General features: G+C 41.1%; 3 protein-coding genes across 3 annotated transcripts in view; 1 reads left to right on the top strand and 2 right to left on the bottom strand.

Moving 5' to 3' along the window:
- LMBRD2 (LMBR1 domain containing 2) overlaps positions 1-260 on the bottom strand; it is a 34,035-nt gene extending 33,775 nt beyond the window's left edge. The window contains exon 1 of the mRNA XM_054185223.1: positions 30-260. The gene's annotated coding sequence lies outside the window, so the exon portion shown is untranslated. The remainder of the gene's footprint in view (positions 1-29) is intronic.
- Positions 261-344: 84 nt separating this feature from the next.
- Positions 345-13,807, top strand: SKP2 (S-phase kinase associated protein 2). The gene is made up of 10 exons (XM_054185597.1): positions 345-405; positions 922-1,184; positions 2,774-2,885; positions 3,163-3,306; positions 4,590-4,724; positions 6,039-6,137; positions 7,613-7,740; positions 9,358-9,409; positions 10,365-10,472; positions 11,668-13,807. The coding sequence occupies exons 1-10, from the start codon at positions 398-400 to the stop codon at positions 11,879-11,881; spliced, it is 1,263 nt and encodes a 420-aa protein (XP_054041572.1). The 5' UTR covers positions 345-397; the 3' UTR covers positions 11,882-13,807.
- A 323-nt stretch (positions 13,808-14,130) lies between these two features.
- Positions 14,131-19,474, bottom strand: part of NADK2 (NAD kinase 2, mitochondrial) — a 31,575-nt gene continuing 26,231 nt past the window's right edge. Inside the window, 4 exon segments of the mRNA XM_054185596.1 lie at positions 14,131-16,982; positions 17,742-17,865; positions 18,329-18,382; positions 18,466-18,521. Of these exon segments, the coding sequence (XP_054041571.1) occupies positions 16,844-16,982; positions 17,742-17,865; positions 18,329-18,382; positions 18,466-18,521 (373 nt within the window). The 3' untranslated portion in view covers positions 14,131-16,843.

Genomic DNA, 19,474 nt, shown 5'->3' with positions numbered 1-19,474 from the left:
CGGTACCCTGGACCGCGCCGCTCCCTCACCACAGAGCCCCCCGCCGTGCTCAGCAGCCGGTCCCTCGCGGGGCACCGCCGCCCGCCATCCTGCCTGTCGCCGCGTCCACCAAACGAGAGCTCAGATCGCGACGCAGAAAACAACAGCGGCCGCGCCCGCCTCCTTCCGCCTCAGGGCGACCGTGGCCGCCGCCGCCATTCGCCCCTCGCCAAGCGCTGACGTCCTCACGGCCGCCGCAAAGCATTGTGGGTACGGGGAGGTGGAGGAGGCACCCCCCACACCCCTCCTTCTCGCGGACTACAACTCCCGGCAGGCGTTGCGGCGCCACACCCCCGACTTCCGGTCGGCGGGACGGCGCGGCGCTGAAGAGCGCGGAGCTCCCGCCGGCGCGGTCGCCATGCACAGGTAGGGGAGAGGCGGGCGGGCTCGGCGCCGAGGGAGAGTTGCCTCCTAGAATGGCTGGCGTGGGGGTGGATGGGTGTCCCCCAGATTGCTTCTCTGCCTCCCAGGCGCTGAGGTGCGCGGCTGGCGCCCAACGGCCGAACGGCCGTTGGGCGCCAGCCGCGCACCTCAGCGCCTGGAACGGCGCCGCCTGCGTGAGGGACTCCCGCTGCCCTCCTCCGTCGTCTTCGTCCACTAGTTTCCCCCTCCTCGGTTCGCCCCCTCGCTCCATCCAGGGTGCCCTTAATTCCCCAGAGGGTTTTTTAGTGTAAGTTGTGCCGGAGCGAGCACATGGCCGCCGCTGCGGCCGCGGCTTCTGCTTGCAAGTTTCTGTCGAGTTCCTGCCCTGCGTGGGGATGCGTGGCTGTGGGTGATGTGTGCCTGCGCGGCTGCGAAATGCTTCCGTCCCAGGATAATCTTGGCGCTCGGTATCAGTCTGGCCGTAAGCTTCAGAGCCTGCGGGTTTTGCTGTCTCTGTAGGAAACACCTCCAAGAGATCCCATCGTCCAGCAGCAATGTTTCCACCGGTTTCACCTGGGACTGGGAATCCAGCAAGACCTCGGAGATTCTCTCGGGTATGGGAGTGTCTGTCCTTAAGAAGGACAAGCTGGGCAATGAAAACACGCCACAGGACCTGCTGGTGTCGTCGCCCTGTCCTCCTCAGAAACGACAGAAGGTGAAGGAGAAGGAAAAGGATTTTGTCATTGTGCGCCGGCCTCGGTTGCTTCGAGAGACAGAGTCAGGTACTGTCACCACAGTCTAGGTTTTGTTTGCCCTTCTGTAGAGATGGAGAGTGGGCATCGCGAGACATTAGTGCTATATTCTTTGCTTTTTTTTTGCTCTTTCTAAGCAGAATATCACTTCTAGAGCTAGTGGCTTTCGAGCTTGGGCTGATATGTCCTGTTTTATGTAAGCCTTTAAGCAGAGGCGGTGTGTCTGCCTCCAGAACTGGGGCCCTCATAAGCCATGGTTGGCTTCTGCCAAGCCCCACCAGCCCCTGTCTGTGTGCCAAGGGTTTGTACTGGGTGTCCCTGTGTCTGTCTGCTCTTGCTGCTTAGGACTTGGGTGGCACCTTGGCCCAGCTGGGTCCTGGACTGCATCTCTTGCTCTGCAAGCATCCAGGTGATGTTTTGCCACATACCAAGAAGGGCCAGACTTGTCAAAATATACAGCTGTGGCTGGCAGATGAATATGGGCTATTGGTGCTGCCATCCCCAGTATAATTTTGAAACCCAAGGTGGGGCTTGTTTTGGTTTTTTTGGTGTTTTTTTTTTTTTCTTTTAACTTAAGCATCTAAGAAGTAAGATACTTGGTCCTCAAGACCAAAGGGATGCAGATCCGCATCTCTCCCATTGCAGGCTGAGATATGCCAGAGGGGCAGCATCTGAGCTCCTGTTGGAGCTGAACTGTGAGCAACGCAAGGGACCCTGCTAGAGAGCTATAGGGAAGACACATCGAAGGGTGTAAGACTCCTGGGCTCCTGGAAAGGGAGTGCTAGGGAAAGAGCAGGGCTGTAACCTGAAAACCTGGGGCACTTGAAGAAGGGGTTACAGGGTACTGAGTTGCTTTCCCTCATATCAAAATGTGTTTTCAGTGTGCAGGGACTACTAAATGCAAAATAAAGAAACAGCTCTTGCCAGACATTAGGCTGTCATACGAAAGGTGGGAATGCCCTCAGACAAGCCTACTTTTAATTAAGATGGAGTGCTGGGTTATAGGCAACTGTTTTTGAGCTCCCCCACCCAGAAATCTCCTGTGTGAATGGCAACACCTTGCAGAGCTCTGGAGCATAGTCCTGAGAAGTTGAGATCACACCACATTCTTCCAGATAATTCTTGGGGAATGATAGTTAGCGTGCATGTTTTAAGGAGCAGTTTGCAGTACCTGCTTTTCTCTGTGTAACATGTAAAAACATAGATTACCTTGGGCTCCCTTCTGTGAGCAAGACACGTATAGGAAGGATTTCAGCAGGGAAAAAAAAAAGAGGACTGTACAATCCTTAGAATACAAAGGAAGTATCTTAGATGCTTTTGTTTCCAAAATGAGTATGTGAATAAAGACTCTTGTCATTTTTTCATGGAAATTGTTTTAATATGTATAGTAAGTTGATGTTATGGAAAGCTTTGCCTTTGCCAGTCATACCTAGGCAAAGATGGTGATAACACCCACCTATAATGAAGAGCTGAAAAGGGGGATAAGTAATGGGTTGGTGTGTGTATAGCCTAGAGAGAGACTGTAGAGGTGGTTTTAACAACCAAGCCAAACAAGGCATCTGATCAGCAGACAAAAATGAACCATCTTTAACTAGAATATGTTTGCTCTTTCCCTAAAGGTGTTTCTTGGGATGCACTTCCAGATGAATTGCTTTTGGCAATTTTTGCATATTTGCCCCTAAATGACTTGCTAAAAGTTTCCCAGATTTGCAAGAGATGGCATCGTCTTTCGTAAGTACTACTTCTCATCATTTAGTACTAAGAAAACCTTTGCTTCCATAGACTGTTAAATGATCTCATGTTGTTTATTCTTGTATAATTCAATTTATGCTGTATGTAGGTTATATGTATTTATAATCAAAAGATGGTTCACATATTTTAACATTAGTAAATTCTATTAGATAGCTTTGCCTCCTCTCAGTCTTTTGTGACACTGAAAACTTTCTGTAGTTGTACTTATAGTTCTGACCCTTTCTAACTCCCTGACAAGTAAAATTCTGTGCCTTAGGTTTGATGAATCTCTCTGGCAGACTCTGGATCTGACTGGTAGAAATCTGCTGCCAGGAGTGATTGGACAGTTGCTGCCTGCAGGTGTTACTGTATTCCGCTGCCCAAGATCTTGTATTGGGAATCCGTTGTTTAAAACAAGCAAGTAAGGCTTTTCCTGCATCCTCTTGATCCTGAAAACATGTCTGAAATATTCACGGTTTCTCTGTGTATTTTTGGTTTTAAGGTCTACACCAATAGTAGCGTATGCGCTGTCTCTGGAGTGTGGAAGAGCTGAGAAATGGTTAGGCATGTGTTGAAATAAGAGGATCTGCATTCACCTGTCAGTTATTTAAACCAAGTTAATAGGATTTTTGAAAGTATCAAGCACCATCATCCACTTGCATTTTATATCTTGTAGAACCAAGAATTGTCAGCATCTCCAGCATTTTTATATTGGAAGTTCAAAAAAAAATATTTAACCCCAGCAGGATAGACTTTCAGGTGTTAAGTGTTGTGGTTTTGGCCAATGGCCGGTGACAGGTGCTCCCCGCCCCCACAAACTCTTGTACACAGAGGCAAGGAGGAGAGATAAAGAGATTTACGAGTTTAGAAGAAACTAAACTACTTTAATGGAATATTAATAATAAAATAAAGAGGAAATAATAAAATAGATACAGTATATACAAAACCATATTAAGCTCCCAGGATGATGTCACCGGCAGGCACTGGGGAAGTCCCAGACTGAACTCAGCGACGGGCGGGAACTGGATTCCACAGCTGGAGTCAGGGACACACGGATGGGGGTCAAAGGCAGATGAACAGACAGGGTCCTCCTCAGACATCAGACATTGGAGACCTGACCCTTTGATCCCTCAGCTCTTATACTGAGCATGGGGCAGATGGGATGGAATACCCCTGTTGGTCAGTTTTGGGTCACGTGTCCTGTCTGCTCCTCCCGGCAGGTGGGACCCCTCTACGCTTCTCTGTTTCTGACCCTCCAACAGGGCAAATAACAAAACTAGCTGACCTTGGTTATTACAACAATAAGTGTAATCAAGAGCCTCTCTGCATACCATTCCGTGGCACAAACCGTCTTATCACTCTGAACGAACCATTTTAGACACAGCATGCTGTTAATTTCAGAGAATTAGAAGACACCTAGCTAAGAAATAAAATTACTGAACAGAAAGTTGGTTCTGTTTTACCTCAAACCAGGACATAAGACTAATGCTGTAAATGCCTTGAAGAGTTCCACAGTTCTGGCTGGGAGCTTAGCAGTAGGCCCAGTGGGCTTAGTAGTATGTCCAATGTGCAGCTGAATGCAACAGTATAATTCTTTTCTGCAAGCTTTGCATGATTTTAGTGTATGGAGTATATTTATGGTACAGGGAATTTGTGGATCAGGTTTTAATAGAATTTTAGTAACCTCCCTTTCTCCTCTTTTAGGCCTCTCAGAGTTCAACATATGGACCTGTCGAACTGTACAGTGTCTGTTGCAGACCTCCAGAGTATTCTTTGTCTGTGTGAAAAGCTGCAGAACCTCAGCCTGGAGGGACTAGTGCTTTCTGACGACATCATCAAGTGAGTGACATGTCTGGGAATATTCAGTAAATACATTTTGTTTGGGGCTGTCATTTTTTGCAGACAAGCGAAAAAAATGCAGTTGAGAGTTGTCCATTGTGGGAATCCTTTGAAATGGCCATTTTTAGGCACCTAACAGTAAGCTGGCAGGCTAGATGAGCTCCTTCTTTCCTTTCTATCCTCCAAGAGACGAGATGAGGAGGAAACACACCTCTGCAAGAGTGTTTCTTGGTGGCTTTTTTTTTTTCATTCCTCAAGTAGAAGGAGCCTGGAGATACTGCTCATCTCCCAAGGGTTTATGTGTCCATTGGCTGATCCTGCAGCCAAGCTGTACAGCAGAGCTACTTTTATTTTCCCATTTCTGTGCTCCCAAGAGAACTTTGTGTTTGGCTTACAGGTTCTTTTCTGTTTTAAGGGGTCTCAGCAGCTCTCCCACTAGATGCTCATTGTCGTTCTGCACTATTTCTCACTTCTTTGTAGAACTTCATTCTGAGTGCCTGGAAAACTAGATTCTGTCAGGCAGATGAACTGTTGTTTAGCTAAACTTGAAAGACAAAAATGGGTATGCAGTTAAGTTCAATCACATCAGGTGATTGTGGAGGTGCCAGGGACCATAGGTCAGATGGCAGAGACTCTGAGTGTCCTGCTTTCTGCTTTGAGCTTTCTGATGCCTTCTTTATACCAGTGGGGAAGGTGGGCTAAACAGAGTGCAAATAAACCAGTATAGTTTGGCTTTTGGTAACAGATAAAAAGTATCTGAAAATTGGGTACTAATTAGGCACTAATGATGGAATTTTGTTGCCCTTGTGTACAGATGTAGATGCTGGGTGTAAGGGGTTTTCCAGGTTTTGCCAACTGCATGTCTGCTCTAGTCTTGCAAACAAATGTGTTTAGGGGGATGTTGTTTGGATATGTGTTTTGTTCTGGAGTAGCCTCCATCTTGCAGAGGGGTGACTTCAGAAAAGGGATGAGTATAGTCATCACTAGTAAGCCATGGTGTGTCTTTAATGGCATACAACAGGAGAGAGTGAAAAGAAATTCTTCCCTTTTAAACTTAGCAGTTTATAAATATGCAGACTTGTCAGGAATGCCAGGTAGATAGGCAAGTATTGCTTTGAAGTTGTGCCGTGATGCACCGAGTTGAGATCACTGAGTGACTCTTAGGTTGGTCAGTTTACTGAAGATGCAGTGCTGCCTGTTTAACGAAAAATTCCATGCCCAGGATCTTAGCTCTTAAAAATAATCACGCATCCTGGCAATGCAGGCAATGTTCTAACATTGCAATTTTATCAGACTTTTATTTTTTGTTTACAGGAGCGTTGCTAAGAATCCCAGTTTGATGCGATTAAATCTGTGTGGGTGCTCAGGGTTTTCTGCAGAAGCCTTGGAGCTGATGTTGAGCAGCTGTTCTCTGTAAGTCAAAAATAGTTTTTGCTGTTCCTGAGAAAAAGGACCCTTTTTAGTTGCATCCCAGTTATTCTTGTTTGTAATATCTTTTTATGAGCCTGTTTCTATTTCTACATGACTAGCAGTTGATTATTAACTGAATGATTAGATAGTTTCTTCCATCAAGCTGTTTTCTTCTTTAATAGCAAAGATGTACTTCAGTAGTCTTTCATGAGTTTCCTTAATCATCCTTAAAGGAAGTCTTCTTGGTGCATAAATGCCATTTATGTTCCTTTGATTATCATGTAAATTTCCTTTTCATAATGAAAGCAGTATGTGATCCTCACAAAGTGAAAGTGTGTGTTTTGAAACTGAAAAGTGGAGTCCCAGAGCTCCCTTTGCAATCAGAGTACAGCATGAATGGCAGAAAACATTGTGCCTTTCTATCCATGATAGACTAATCCTTCAGTAACCTTTGACTTAATGAAGCACTGTGTTCAGATTGACAGCTGCAGTGGTTAAACTGTCTGCTGGCAGGAAGTCACTGAACTGAGCCCCAGTCAAGCTGGCGTGTATATCCTGATCTTCCTGCTGATTTCCTGTGAGATGCTGGACAATCTACTTAATCTTTGCTTCTGCAAAAGCATGTTTTTAATCAAATTGCAAGTTAGTGGACAGACAAAGCCTTAATCTTTCTCTGTCTCTCATGGATTTATAATGCTTTATATTGCTTGGTCTGATTACTTGGATCGTGAGCTCTTCAGAGAACGGCAGTCTGTACTGTACACAGTGAATAGCAGATGGCAAACCTGATCTGAGGAATGCTGGTGACAATTTAACTGTTTTTTCATTTACATAGAGATTGCCAGCGAAAAGCTCTAGTTGTGCTATTCAGTGTCTTTGTCCTCTGGTTACATCTACCACACTTGCACACAAAACAAGTACTTTGTCCCAGCCTGGAATGATGATAGGCTCTAGGTAATAAAGCACGTAAAGAAAGTTAAGGTCACGGATCTTAGGCCCAATATATATAAGGCCCAATGCTTATATAAAACTATGAAGTATTTTATACTAATTAGGATTAATTGGTCATCTGACCAATACGAATAATGGATAGCCTTTTTTCCTCTCAATGTGAACATCTGTTCAGTAGTAACAGATTCAGGTCACAAATCCCAGAAGCAAGATGAAAAGAGAGTGTCTCCCCATGGCAGTCCCTGTAGAACCATTTAACTTCCTAAGATATTATTGAATCATTCCATTCATGAGGACTTTTTCTGGTTGGATCTTGAAAATCTCCAAAGACAGATTCCACAGCCTCACTGGGCAACCTGCTCCAGTGCTTAATTATTGTTATAGTGAAATTTGTCGTCATGAATACAGGAAGTTGGTAGTAAGTGTGTTACAGGTTTTTGCCTTAAAACTCAACTGTAATAGACAATATCAGTACTCAAACTGTATTTCAGTCCTTCTTACAAACAACTCTGTTCATTTATGTGTAGGTTGGAGGAGCTGAACTTGTCCTGGTGTGACTTCACAGCCACCCATGTCAAAGCAGCAGTCAATCATGTTACTTCAAAAGTAACCAAATTAAATTTAAGTGGATACAGACAGAATCTACAAATAACAGGTAAATAGCAGCATGGCAAACCTTTATTCCACTATGGGATAAAGCAGCAGGCTTTGTATTTTCTTCTGGTTGGCATCTGCTGTGTATATAGAAAGATCATGCGCTAACACTGATTTTATGCTCTGTATAGCTTGATGTTCTTGCTCTCAGAGAATCTTATTTATGTTTGTGACTCAGCCATGAGGGGTGAGGTGATTTGTCTTCTGAACTTAAAAATAGTCAGCTGATTTAATCTGCAGCTGAAAGGTATAGTCCCTACTTCTGTAGTAAGTTCTGGAAGCAGGATACACTGGATCCCATGTTCCACTGTGAATTAGCCTTCCAGATTACTGTTCTTGGAGCCTTCTTAAGGTTTCTGCCATTGTGCCTGCTGAAGGCATCTTCCAAAAGAGAACAGTCGTAGTAGCTACTTGAGTTTCGGCCTCTCGTGATGTTCTCAGATACCAGTTTATTTGGAAGGCAAATAATCTCACTAATCATCATTAACTATTTACTTGCTAGTAGTTCTGGGACGGAAAGTTGGGTAAGGTTGCAGGATAATAGAAAGTGCAGAGAAATCTAGATTTGGGAAGAGGACACAACAGAATGGACGAGCATAGATAAAGGGTGAAATGGCTTTGGTGGTGAAGAGAAATTAATTTTTCCAATGAGAAAATGCAACAATAGGGCATTGGCTGACAAGCAGGCAGGTGACACACAGGCTGTGACCTCTATTTTTTTTCTGTTTAAATGTCACACTGACCTTGGCATGCATTCTGTTGTGGGGAAATACACGTCTTCGTTTTATCTGAGCCCAAAACCCATAAACAAACATGCTACATAATCTCCTCCAAATCAGGAATTTGAACCTTCTGTTGATCTGACCATTAGAGACAGTGTGCAAAGCTCTTCTGTTTGGAAACCACTTTATATGAGTAAAATTACTCTGTTTCAATGCAATTTATAAGGCATAGTTCACTAATCATCATAATTTAGGTGTTGTTTTCTTCAGTTTTTGCACGTGATTTATGAAGTACCAAAATCCTCTTGCATGTTGATTAGTACCTTGCTAATAATAGTGGCCTTTTACATGATATCTGAGCCACAGGTGATTTTATGCTATTTGCAGACAATGTAAAGATGGTCTTAAGAATTTACAGTTTAAATCAGGAAAACCATAACTTTCTGTCATGAGGAAAGAACTTTCTATGGGTAAAAATGGAGATGCCTAAAGAACTTGATGTTCGGAAAGGGTACTTGATGTGTGGAAAATTTTTGGTAGTTTTTCCACTACGCGTAAGAATTTCAGGCATCTCACTATTACTGTGTCTCAGTGGATTTCTACAGCAACAACACTTGAATTACTCACTTGCTAAGTTGCTGGCACAGTTGACTTTTAGGGATGCTTCTTTGGACTAAATGGATTTGTTTTGTTGAGGAAAAAAGTCCCTGTAAGGTATCTCACTACACAGACTGTACTGTAAGTTTTAAGTGTGTATCTTTTTAACAAAGAGTTGTGTTGAAGCTGGGTTACAGTAGAGAAGATATAAATGAACGTATGTGGCAGTGAGTAAGCTGTATAAAGCATGTTCATCTTGTTACTGAAACGTGGACTGACTCTCTGTGACCTCTTTTCAGATGTTAAAACACTGGTGGAAAGATGTCCTTTTCTCGTCCATTTAGATCTGAGGTAAGGAGGCCTGTGCAGCGAGTCATAAATCCTTATGGTTCAGGGGAGTGCCAGTTCTATTGTGGTGCAGTTATAGTACACCAATAATGCACAATTGTGTAGGATTGCACAACCAGAAAATACTTTCTACAAAAGATTTGCTGTCTGGCATGACCTAATCTGGAGCAGGTAACTAACCTGACAATTTTTTTGTAATCTCAGCATAAATGTTACATACATATTTGTTATCTAACAAGTGATTGTAGTCGATAGGTAGAGTGGAAGGAAGCATTTAGATGCATACTGCAGGTTGCATACACAGCTTTCATTTTACTCTGTGCCAAGGTGGAGCTGAAAGATGTTTCTTCACCAAAAGGGACGTAAAGCATTGGAACAGGCTGCCCAGGGAAATGTTGGAGTCACCATCCCTGGAGGTATTTAAAAGACATGTAGACGTGGTGCTTAGGGACATGGTTTAGTGGTGGACCTGGCAGTGTTAGGTTAACAGTGGGACTCAATGATCTTGCAGGTCTTTTCCAACCTAAATGATTCTATGATTCTATACAGTTTGTGAGCCTAGCATCCTAGAGAGGGTTTAGTTCACCTCTGATATGAATTTTTTACTTGGCTATAGAACTGTATTGTAAAAAAAATGTGTATTTTGGTTTTGACCTAGTCAATTAAAAGACTTTGAAATCTCAATGTGTAAAGTAATTGCGTTTTCATGGCATGAGCTTGGCTCCAGAATATCTGGCTGCAGAGAAGCTTCTGCTTCACTTGCTCTTCAGTGAAAATCAAAATCCCTCGCCTATAACACATACACTAGAAATGGGTTACTTCCTTATTGAGCAAAAAAAAACTTCAGTGGTAGAAAACAAAGTTAATATTCATTAAATTTCTCAGCTTGAACTTTGGAAATGCCAAAATTACTGCTGCCTTATACTTAAACCTGTATCTCATGTGCTCTCATGTACAGTGACAGCGTGATGTTGAAGCCTGAGTGCTTCCAGTATTTTCATCAACTTATCTTTCTACAACATCTGTGTCTTAGCCGCTGTTACCAGATATCACCTGCTGCCTTAGTGTAAGTAATCTCTAAATGGCTTTGGTTTGCTATTCATAGAGAGGATGTTACTTTAAACTTGCCTCTAAACTTTAAACTTACCTAAACTTTTAGGTTTAGAATTGCAAATACTGTTTTGAAAAACTCAGTGGTATGAGGAATTAGGAATAAGGAACTGAGATAAAATAACCGGACTGCTAGAGCATGTACCTTTGACAACCCCGACTGGAACCAAAGTATCTTGAGATAATCTTTCTGTGATGTCAGTCTGTACTCGGGGAACTTGCTGCTCAGTGCATGCACCATGGCTTCCCTTAATGGCATTATACTACTGGTACTCATTACTGAGGTACATCGGGAGGTTCCAGTCCCGCCATCAACATTAGGCTTTCAGTTATGCAGCAAGGAAGGTATAGTCCTTTGGAAAAGTTAGCAGAGTTGACAGCACTTGCTGACTAGCTAATCTGATTATATTCCTTTGCTTTTGTGTGCACCTGTATCAGTTATTGATAGTTATTGAAACTCAGTTTAGAGTTACTTGCTTGTGCTTTTTTCCTACCTTTTATTAGGATAGCAGCTACCCATCTTAATCCTCTCAGGAAGGATGTCAGTCCTAATGACATGAAATGAGCAACAAAAAGGTTGTGAGAGGAACAGGACTATCAAAATGGGTATCTGAAGAACCTTTTCTGTAGCAGCGTGTGCTGCCATGATGATAGCTTGTGTGTGTCTGCCTTTCGATTTTTGTCTGATACTTGTTTATAGATACACAGTTCACATGATGACTGGCCAAATGACTGAAGCAATCAAGAAGCCAGGGCTGGTGGCTAACAAAAACGTCACAACAAATTGGGAGACTGATAGTACCTAGAGGCTTGTTGAGCCACATCCTGAAACTTCATCTGGGCCAATTCCTTCCACTTGTGCTAAACATTTAAGTCCAGAGAAATGAAAGGGGAGGAATCAATTTGTTTTCACTCTGTGTGAGATAGAACAGCAAGAAGCAATTTATTCAGATGGTTTCCTGAATTATTAGTATAGGGAACTGGTTTCAATTAAATATGTGCTTTTATAAGTAGGAAGGGGAATTTAGCTTAAGTAGTTACCTTACTTCTAAAAAATCAGTAGAAATGCAGTTAATCTAATTTGGGTACAGACTGGGGGGAAAAAAAGAGTTTTCAGGTTCATGATTAATTTTCTATTTTTCTCTTTCTAGAGAACTTGGTGAAATTCCAACTTTAAAGACTCTTCAGGTATTTGGAATAGTGACTGATAGCTCCCTACAGCTCCTCAAGGAAACGCTTCCTGACATGAAGATCAATTGTTCACACTTTACAAGTATCGCAAGGCCAACTGTTGGCAGTAAAAAGAACCACGAGATTTGGGGCATCAAATGCAGACTGACGCTGAGAAATCCTAGCGACTTATGATCATGTACAATGTACCGGATGCGATGGACACACTGCGTGTAGTGAAGCTCCTTAAGAAGCAGAGTGCTGGAGCACCTTTAATCATAGTACTGTTACTGTAAAAAGCATTCTAGCTTGGTCTTATGCCTTAATGTAGTTTCAGAAATATTTTTACAATATCTTTTTTTACTTCAAGTCTTTAGAAATTGGATGATCTGTAAGCATTTGTAGACTTTTTCTTCAAGTCTTTTTAAAAAATATTATGAAACAATTATTGTAATTAAACAATGTCAGCCTGCAGCAACTGTTGCAGGTTCTGATGCAGCTTTTGTTGCTCTGAGGTATTCTAAAGGTGCTTTTGGTTAGCTCTTCCAGGAGCTCTTGAAGAGTTCAGCTCCTGAAATGGCTTGTAGAGGTGCTAGATATCTTAATAATGCTTATTAAGGAATTGTATTTGAATTTGCAGAACTCGAATAATGGTATTTAACCTATTCAAATCCTTAACTGAGCAAGATGTATAATAAGATGAGAAGCTACCCACTGTTTGTGAGAGGGACAGAGGACTCAGTCTGAATTCACCAAACCTGAAAACAGTAAGAAGGAGAAGGATGTCTACAGAAAAACAGCTGAGACAGCTCAATACTGTACAAGTTAAGAAGCACTATAAAGGAGCTACAGTGGAGTTTTTCTTTTGCAGGCCACAAAGTAACATCTGTTTTAGTATTCTTGATTACTTGCAAAATATAGTCTGAAAAGCCCATTCAGGATAAGCATCTGTAAAAGTAGATGCTGATTATCATTTTTTTCATGCTGTGGTGCTGTTTTCTGATTAAGTATTACAGAACTTTAATGTAGCTTCTGTGAGCCTGATCTCAGATAAAATTTCTTAAAGCTGTTCTCTTAATTCCTTTAAAGAGTAAGAAAGATCTTTCAATTGCAACTGATAAATTGGCAGAAGTCATGCAGGAGGAGGTCTCAAATGGTTCTAGATCTCAGACCAAAACCTGGGACTGCAGCACAAGAATGCTGAAAGGAAGAGATGCTTTGGTGCTATTAAGAAACATCAGTTTCTCTTTTATAATAGCTTATATTTGTAATATCATTTCACTTCTTGTATCTGTAACACTAACCACTACTCTCTACTGTTAATTTTTTTTAAAGTCATATGAAAAGCTGAGTAACTGTCCAAAAAAAACCCACCCAGACAACCCAACAAACCTCCAGGATAGGGACAGATAATGACTTTAAAAAAAAAATGTAGATCTGGGTTTATCATCAGGGTCCTGTGCATAAGCCTGGAATGTTCCAAAAAGTGTGTTAGTTGAGAAGTCCTAAGGTCAAACTTGGACCCTGTGCGGTGCATGCTGTTCCTGTGACTGCAGTAAGCAAGCCGGTGGTGAATTTATTCATGGATATGGTTTAAGATTAGCCTACAGCAATACTGCAGGGCTGTTGCATAGTGTTTCCCATCTCAATCTGAAGAAAAGTGTTCAGAAATATATACCTGGTAGTAGAGAATAGATTAATTACTGTGGAAAGATTGTATGAGTACTAGAATTTGATACCTGACTTTCTATAGTATAGCAAATACAGCATTGTCTTGTTAATCTGTTCTAAGTGACTTGAGTCACTAAAGGGCTTTTGTGCCCCTTACAAGGAGTTAATGGGCAACATACCATCTCATGTTGGATGGAAGGTTGGAGGATACTGGATATTCTGCTGCTTCACAGCTTGCAGCCTTAGGTTTATGCCTTAAATTACTTCAAGAAAGAAAGTAAATCTTTGCAGCACAGCACTATTGTAAAATCTTCTCCCTGTGCACAATGTAACCCCATACAATTTCTCTTGCATTTAATAAAGATCTAAGTAATTGCTATATTGTGTAAAATGACTGATGGATGGGAGAACACTTTCTCTGACTTGCCACCAACTTTGTGTCATGGGTTAAAAAGAAAAAAAGGAAAAATTTGTCAAAGCAAGGCTGAACATGGTTTTTTTAACTACCAGGTTCAGTGCTGGGAGAGGACAAACATTTCTGTTGCAGGTCTACTGGTTATGATACAATGGAAGTCTTCTGGGTAAGGTCTCATTGATGTTATTTGGTAGCTCCAAGCAATCCATACCAAAAACTGCTATATAGATACATTTCTGCATTTTACCTAAAGCAGGAAGGCTTAGAAACCAGTTTTTAAAACAAACTGCATAGTAAGAAGAAGCTGAGCACATGAAACACTTCTGAAAGTTGAAAGGCGGCACAGGACAACTTCATGTATCTATTTAATTTTTATTACATAATGTATAAACACCACTTTTTTTAAAAAAGCAAAGAATGACAGGTCTAGTTTAGCAGAACACAGTGTGGACTGGCACTAAATGAAAAGACCATGGATTTGATTCAGCAGGTAGAAGAGGTGCAGAGTTCACTGCCAGTCCAGGTAGATTAAATCAGTGTTAAACCAACACTCAGTCCTGTCACAGAATACTGTCTACCAGGTAAGTTGTCTGTACTGCAATCCTTTGTAATAAAGGATCCTTAAAAAGGATTCTACAATTCTTTAATAAAAAAAGGTAGCTGCTTACTGTTATCTATTATAGATCTCTGAATCACCCTAGTTATGTAAATCAAGCATTCACCAGTAAATGCTTCAACAGAAGTGCAATTAAATATAACCAAAACCAGTAGAGGCCACTCATGAGTAGGTCAGGTTTCCATTTTGCTAAGTTAGGAATTTGACTGTGAAATCTCTCTCTAAGCCCTAAACCAGATCATACTTGGCATCTGTAGGGCCTGAAAACATCGCCTTTTAGTCTCAGCGTTCATATTAAGGAATGACAGGCATCTTTAAGAGGTATGCACCCTGATCAGACTAATTAGTATCCATTAAAACATTACAGCACACAGAGTAGGGGACAGGGTTTCTGCTGTAAATTTGTATATGCAGGTATTCAAGGACACTTTCAAAACCTAAATCTCTGATCTAACACAGTGGTAAAGTCCTAGGAAGTCATAAATTAGTGTTAATGGCATCGGTGGGTTGTGGGGTTGTTTGGGTTTTTTTGAATCTTAACAGCATATTGACTAGTGTACTAGACAGAGGCACATAAACCATCCTTAACTGGTTACAGATGGATTAAGAATAATTAAAACACCCCACTTCCTGTGCAGCCAACTTTCTAAAGAAAGATTAGTCTTTTGCATCTTTACCTCTAGAGCAACTTTGAAGATTATTTTAGACATGAAGAGCTTTACTCTGATAGTTCCAGAACTTGCCAAGTTTAGAAAGAGTATTTGGCTACTTTGATCTTCCCCCTCTGGTCTGTAATCCTGGTAACTCAAGAAGATAGCGTAAATAACTCAATCTGCAGCATACTTAAAAGGTGAAATGTACAGAGTGACAGCTTATTCAAAAAGCTCCACCAGTATCACATTTTCCTAGAACTGAATGGTCTGGTCAAATCAACGTCCCCTAAATTCTGGTGTAGAGTGAATACAAACACTTAACTAGTAGAAGGAAAAAAATCCCTTATCCCCTTCCTCCACTTATAAAGATCAGTTTACATTTGTGATTGGCAATAAATACACTGATTGGCCACAGTGGAGAACATTTCCATTAGACCTGAGAACATCTGGTACAGAAGTCTCTTCTTTCAAAAGTAGTTTGAGGAAAACTCACTTTTGGAAATAGATCTGTAGTAGACAGGACAAAACACATGTGTTTCAAGTCATGTAGCAGAAGAGTTCCTGCTGTAGCAATCTTCATTTTGTCAAATTCTGCCCTCTCATCTATGCAGTCATCAGCACAGACTTTCAAAGGCAGTCAAAGTTCACAGTTTTTATAAAATATTATCTAGAAAGTCATTTCCTCTTCTACAATCGGAGCTTTTTTGCTGTTACCAACTTCCTTATCTAACACATGATGAGAGGCATGTAAAATTAAAATTAATTTGTTGCCAATTAAATATCAGTAGAATTCCAATAGGACTGGAAATTTAGACTTTCTGGGGAAGCTGAAAACACATACTTGGAAAACTGGGAGACGTATAGGTATTGACTTGTACTCCAACTAATAGCACCCAGGACACCTCATTCTTCCTCAATTATAAAGAAACTCAGAACCTAAAATTCCAAACTATTCAACTTAATAAGGCCAAATACCTTTCTTAATGGTAGCCACCTACATACACACTACTGTGACTGAACACCTGCTAGCCAGCTAACCCATTCACTGAAGGAGTATATCTTACTTCAACATGTTTCCTGTAATCTCTATATTGCCGTTAAAGGGCTCAAGAAAACCCTTGGGTTTCACATCCCTCTCTAGCCAAAGAGAACAGGTAAGAGCTATCTCATTGAAGATGTGATTAAACCAGCCTTTTACTTCTGATGTAAATCTACAAAGTAGAAAAAATACTGGAAGAAAAAAAAAATTGTGACAATTTGTATGAAACTACGAAGTTGTAAAATTTTTGAAAAACATAAAAAAGGTTTGTATTTCCATTTCTATTACATCAACATCAGGATTTACCAAAATCTATATATCCTTGCATGAAATTGCTAGATTGACAGTCAACGTTTCTACAAAACTATATGCATGAAGGTGTTTAGTTTCATCAGTCCCAGACCCTTACTAAAAAACTGTACATCTGAATATTTAATGCTACTGACTTAATACTTGAACCCATCTACCTGTGTTTAAAAAGATGTTCTTTCATGTTTGCCTTGCAGGTTAAAATGTAAATTTTCACTGAAGTTAGAGGTAACACTTCAGATATGGTTCTTTTACACTAGACGCAAAAAGAGCTTAAATATCAGACTAAGGTTTCCCCAACCCAAAGGAATGAAAAGCATCTCAAGCTTCCGCCAATTGCTCTTGCATCCAAAAAGGCCAACTTCCAAAATAATGCAGCATTGTGATGTGCTGTCTATCCCCAGGAGTTCCCTCTCTGGATCCAGAATTGTTTCAGCAGAAGACACTAGGTCCTTCATTCTTCCAGCAGAACAGTGCACAGTGCATCCTCTGCATCGATCATTATTGAAGCTATCGCCCCATCGTTGAACTCAAAAGATGTTCCTCCATCTACAACCATGCATGCATCCCAACAACGGGAACGGACACAGACTCTGCAAAAAAAAAACAAACCAAAAAGTTTTCACAAAATAGCTTAAAAAACTCAAGTCTTACCTGAACAATAGGACTGGTTCTTGAACATTCCTTTGTGTGGGTCAGTATACGCTTAATCACATGGGAGCATACTTGGAGAATTTAGCAGGGTACTTGGATGCACATACCCAAGTACGGCGATAGCACAATCTCTGGGCAACCTGTTCTACTGCCTGACCATTCTTACTGTATAAATTTTTTTCCTATTTTTATCAGGATCTTACATCCTATAAAATCATGGCTGTTGCCTCACGTTTTGCTCTGAAAAGAGTTTAACTCAGTCTCCTTTGTAACCATCTGTTGGCAGCTGATTGGCAACTGGATCCACCCTGCTTAGTCTTGTCTCCTCCAGGCTAAATAAATGCACCACTTGAGGCTCCCCTTGATACACCACCTGTTTTGGCCCCCTAATTATCTCAGTGGCCCTTTCCTGAATTCACTACAGTTTGTCAATGCCTGTGTCTCATACTGAGGGACATGCCCAAAACAAGGCACAGTGAGATTCGTTTATTCTGTAAGATTGTGCATGGATCAAACATTAAAAAGGCGTAATACAACTTGGAAACATTTTCTTCCTGTTGTTATGAGAACAATACTCAAGCCCCTCAAAACACAACCTGGATATTGAAACACTTCAGGGGAAACTCCTGGATTACTCCTAATTTGACAAATTCACAGAATAAAATAACTCTTCAGTGACTGCTACAGCTAACACTTACTTTGAAGAGAAGCCACGCTGACGGCTACTTGAGAAAACTCTGTTTACAATAGGTTCCCGAATACTGAAAAACATCTTTGGTTCTTCTGGACTGTAGAGCAGGGACTCATTGTAATCATTTGTTACTGTAAATAGAGAAATCAGCAATTAGTTTTTCCAGAGAAAATTAGTTATTTTCAGAAACACACATTCCTCCAGAAAAGAGCAGCTTCCCTACCAAGAGGCAATGGAGCCTTGCCAGATGTTTAATAGCCTTCACCTGCAAAAAAAATAATTTTACAGAAGAGTCCTTTCAGTTCTATTGCATGACAAACACTCAACAGCTCTCTTCAGGTGAATAAATATTAAGTGTCTCTAATCTTAGGAGAACTGAAATTCTCCTGAAGACCTATGCATATGAAAGTTTAATTAAGTGCTTTCATATTAAGTCAGAGTTTTTTCACCACATGTGCCTAAATAATGTTTGTAAGAAAGACTAACATTCCAAGAGTGCTAAATACTGAAAGCAGTGCTGAGTATTAAGGGTACAAACAAAATGAACTGGTCAAAGTTAAGATACCTTGAAGAAATCTTGTCTTTTTCACTAACCTTTTTGTATTAGTTCCATGTTCAATGGCATATTCAAACTTCCATGCTTTTTAGCTGTTGAACCAAGAGATAGAGCCCCAGTTAGAAAGGTGTATCTTTATATAAACTTGGCCAGTAATGCCACACTGTTCACTCACCAATCTTAAGGATCTCTTCAACAGCTTGATGTGTTACCTTGTTAATATTATAGGACCTAGACAGAGAAGTAGAAGTCTTGTTTGCTAAGCAATACAACTTGAGAGAGAAAAAAAAAAAAATTTTGCATGCAGATTAAGAACTATGTCCAACATCAGGAATTAAAAAAAAAATGGTATGCTATTAAGTGTGAGCTGACATCAGTTTCTTCCAAAAAAAGGTCTTTAAATTAACTCTTGGTTTGACATCTACCTGTGGTTTTGTAAACCTTAATAATTAAGTGAACCCTTCAGGAAAGATAAGCATGATACACAGTATGTAGTCTCCTTATCAATAACCCTCCTGCCTTTAAACCCCAATAATTACTTAAGTCTGCATTAAAAAAACTGAAGCACGACAGTCCTACAGATTGTGTGTGTTCTTATCCCTTCCGTCCACCTCTTGCTAATTAATTCCTTCTGTTAGCTCTCATTTATGGGACTCAAGGGTTCTTTACAAGTATTATGCCTCTTTGTCTGTACCCTAAAGTTTGCGCTTGAATCTCAACAGAATCAATATATACAGAAAAGGAAGAGTCAGATCAGACACTTTTGCTTTTGCCACATTTGGATGCATGACAAGTCACCATAAAGCCTCCATCTGAACCAAGTCTAACTCCAATAAAAGTCTCCCTCCTGTGCCCAGGCTCAAAAGGGATTAGGTACTAATCACAGCCCCCGTGCAGCAGTACTGAGAACATCTCAGTTGCCCAGGTCTCAGTACAGCTTAAAATCCTCAGTCCAGCACTTCCGTCGTGGCAGTAAAACACCTAAGACTGCAACAGACATCCACTATACATCTAATATACTACAGAGATGCTGAGGGTGGTTGTCCAAGGCTCTTTCTCTTACTGCCTACCTGCAAGACTGAGCAGATGCTAGCAAGAAACTGAGACACACAGTTTGAAATTGTTCTCCCTCTCAACTAGATATCCTTTTATGCAAGTTTTGGCAGCTGAAGAAAGCACTTGGA

This window comes from Rissa tridactyla, chromosome Z, assembly GCF_028500815.1.
Source record: "Rissa tridactyla isolate bRisTri1 chromosome Z, bRisTri1.patW.cur.20221130, whole genome shotgun sequence".
Lineage (NCBI taxonomy): Eukaryota > Metazoa > Chordata > Aves > Charadriiformes > Laridae > Rissa > Rissa tridactyla.
The sequence above is the reverse complement of the archived record's forward strand: the minus strand, read 5'-3'. Positions and strand labels throughout refer to the sequence as shown.

Bases quoted from the DNA above. Each gene is read 5' to 3' on its own strand.
- SKP2 (XM_054185597.1), top strand. The intron at 3,307-4,589 runs GTAAGGCTTTTC...CTCCTCTTTTAG, and splicing joins CCGTTGTTTAAAACAAGCAA to GCCTCTCAGAGTTCAACATA. The intron at 10,473-11,667 runs GTAAGTAATCTC...TTCTCTTTCTAG, and splicing joins ATATCACCTGCTGCCTTAGT to AGAACTTGGTGAAATTCCAA.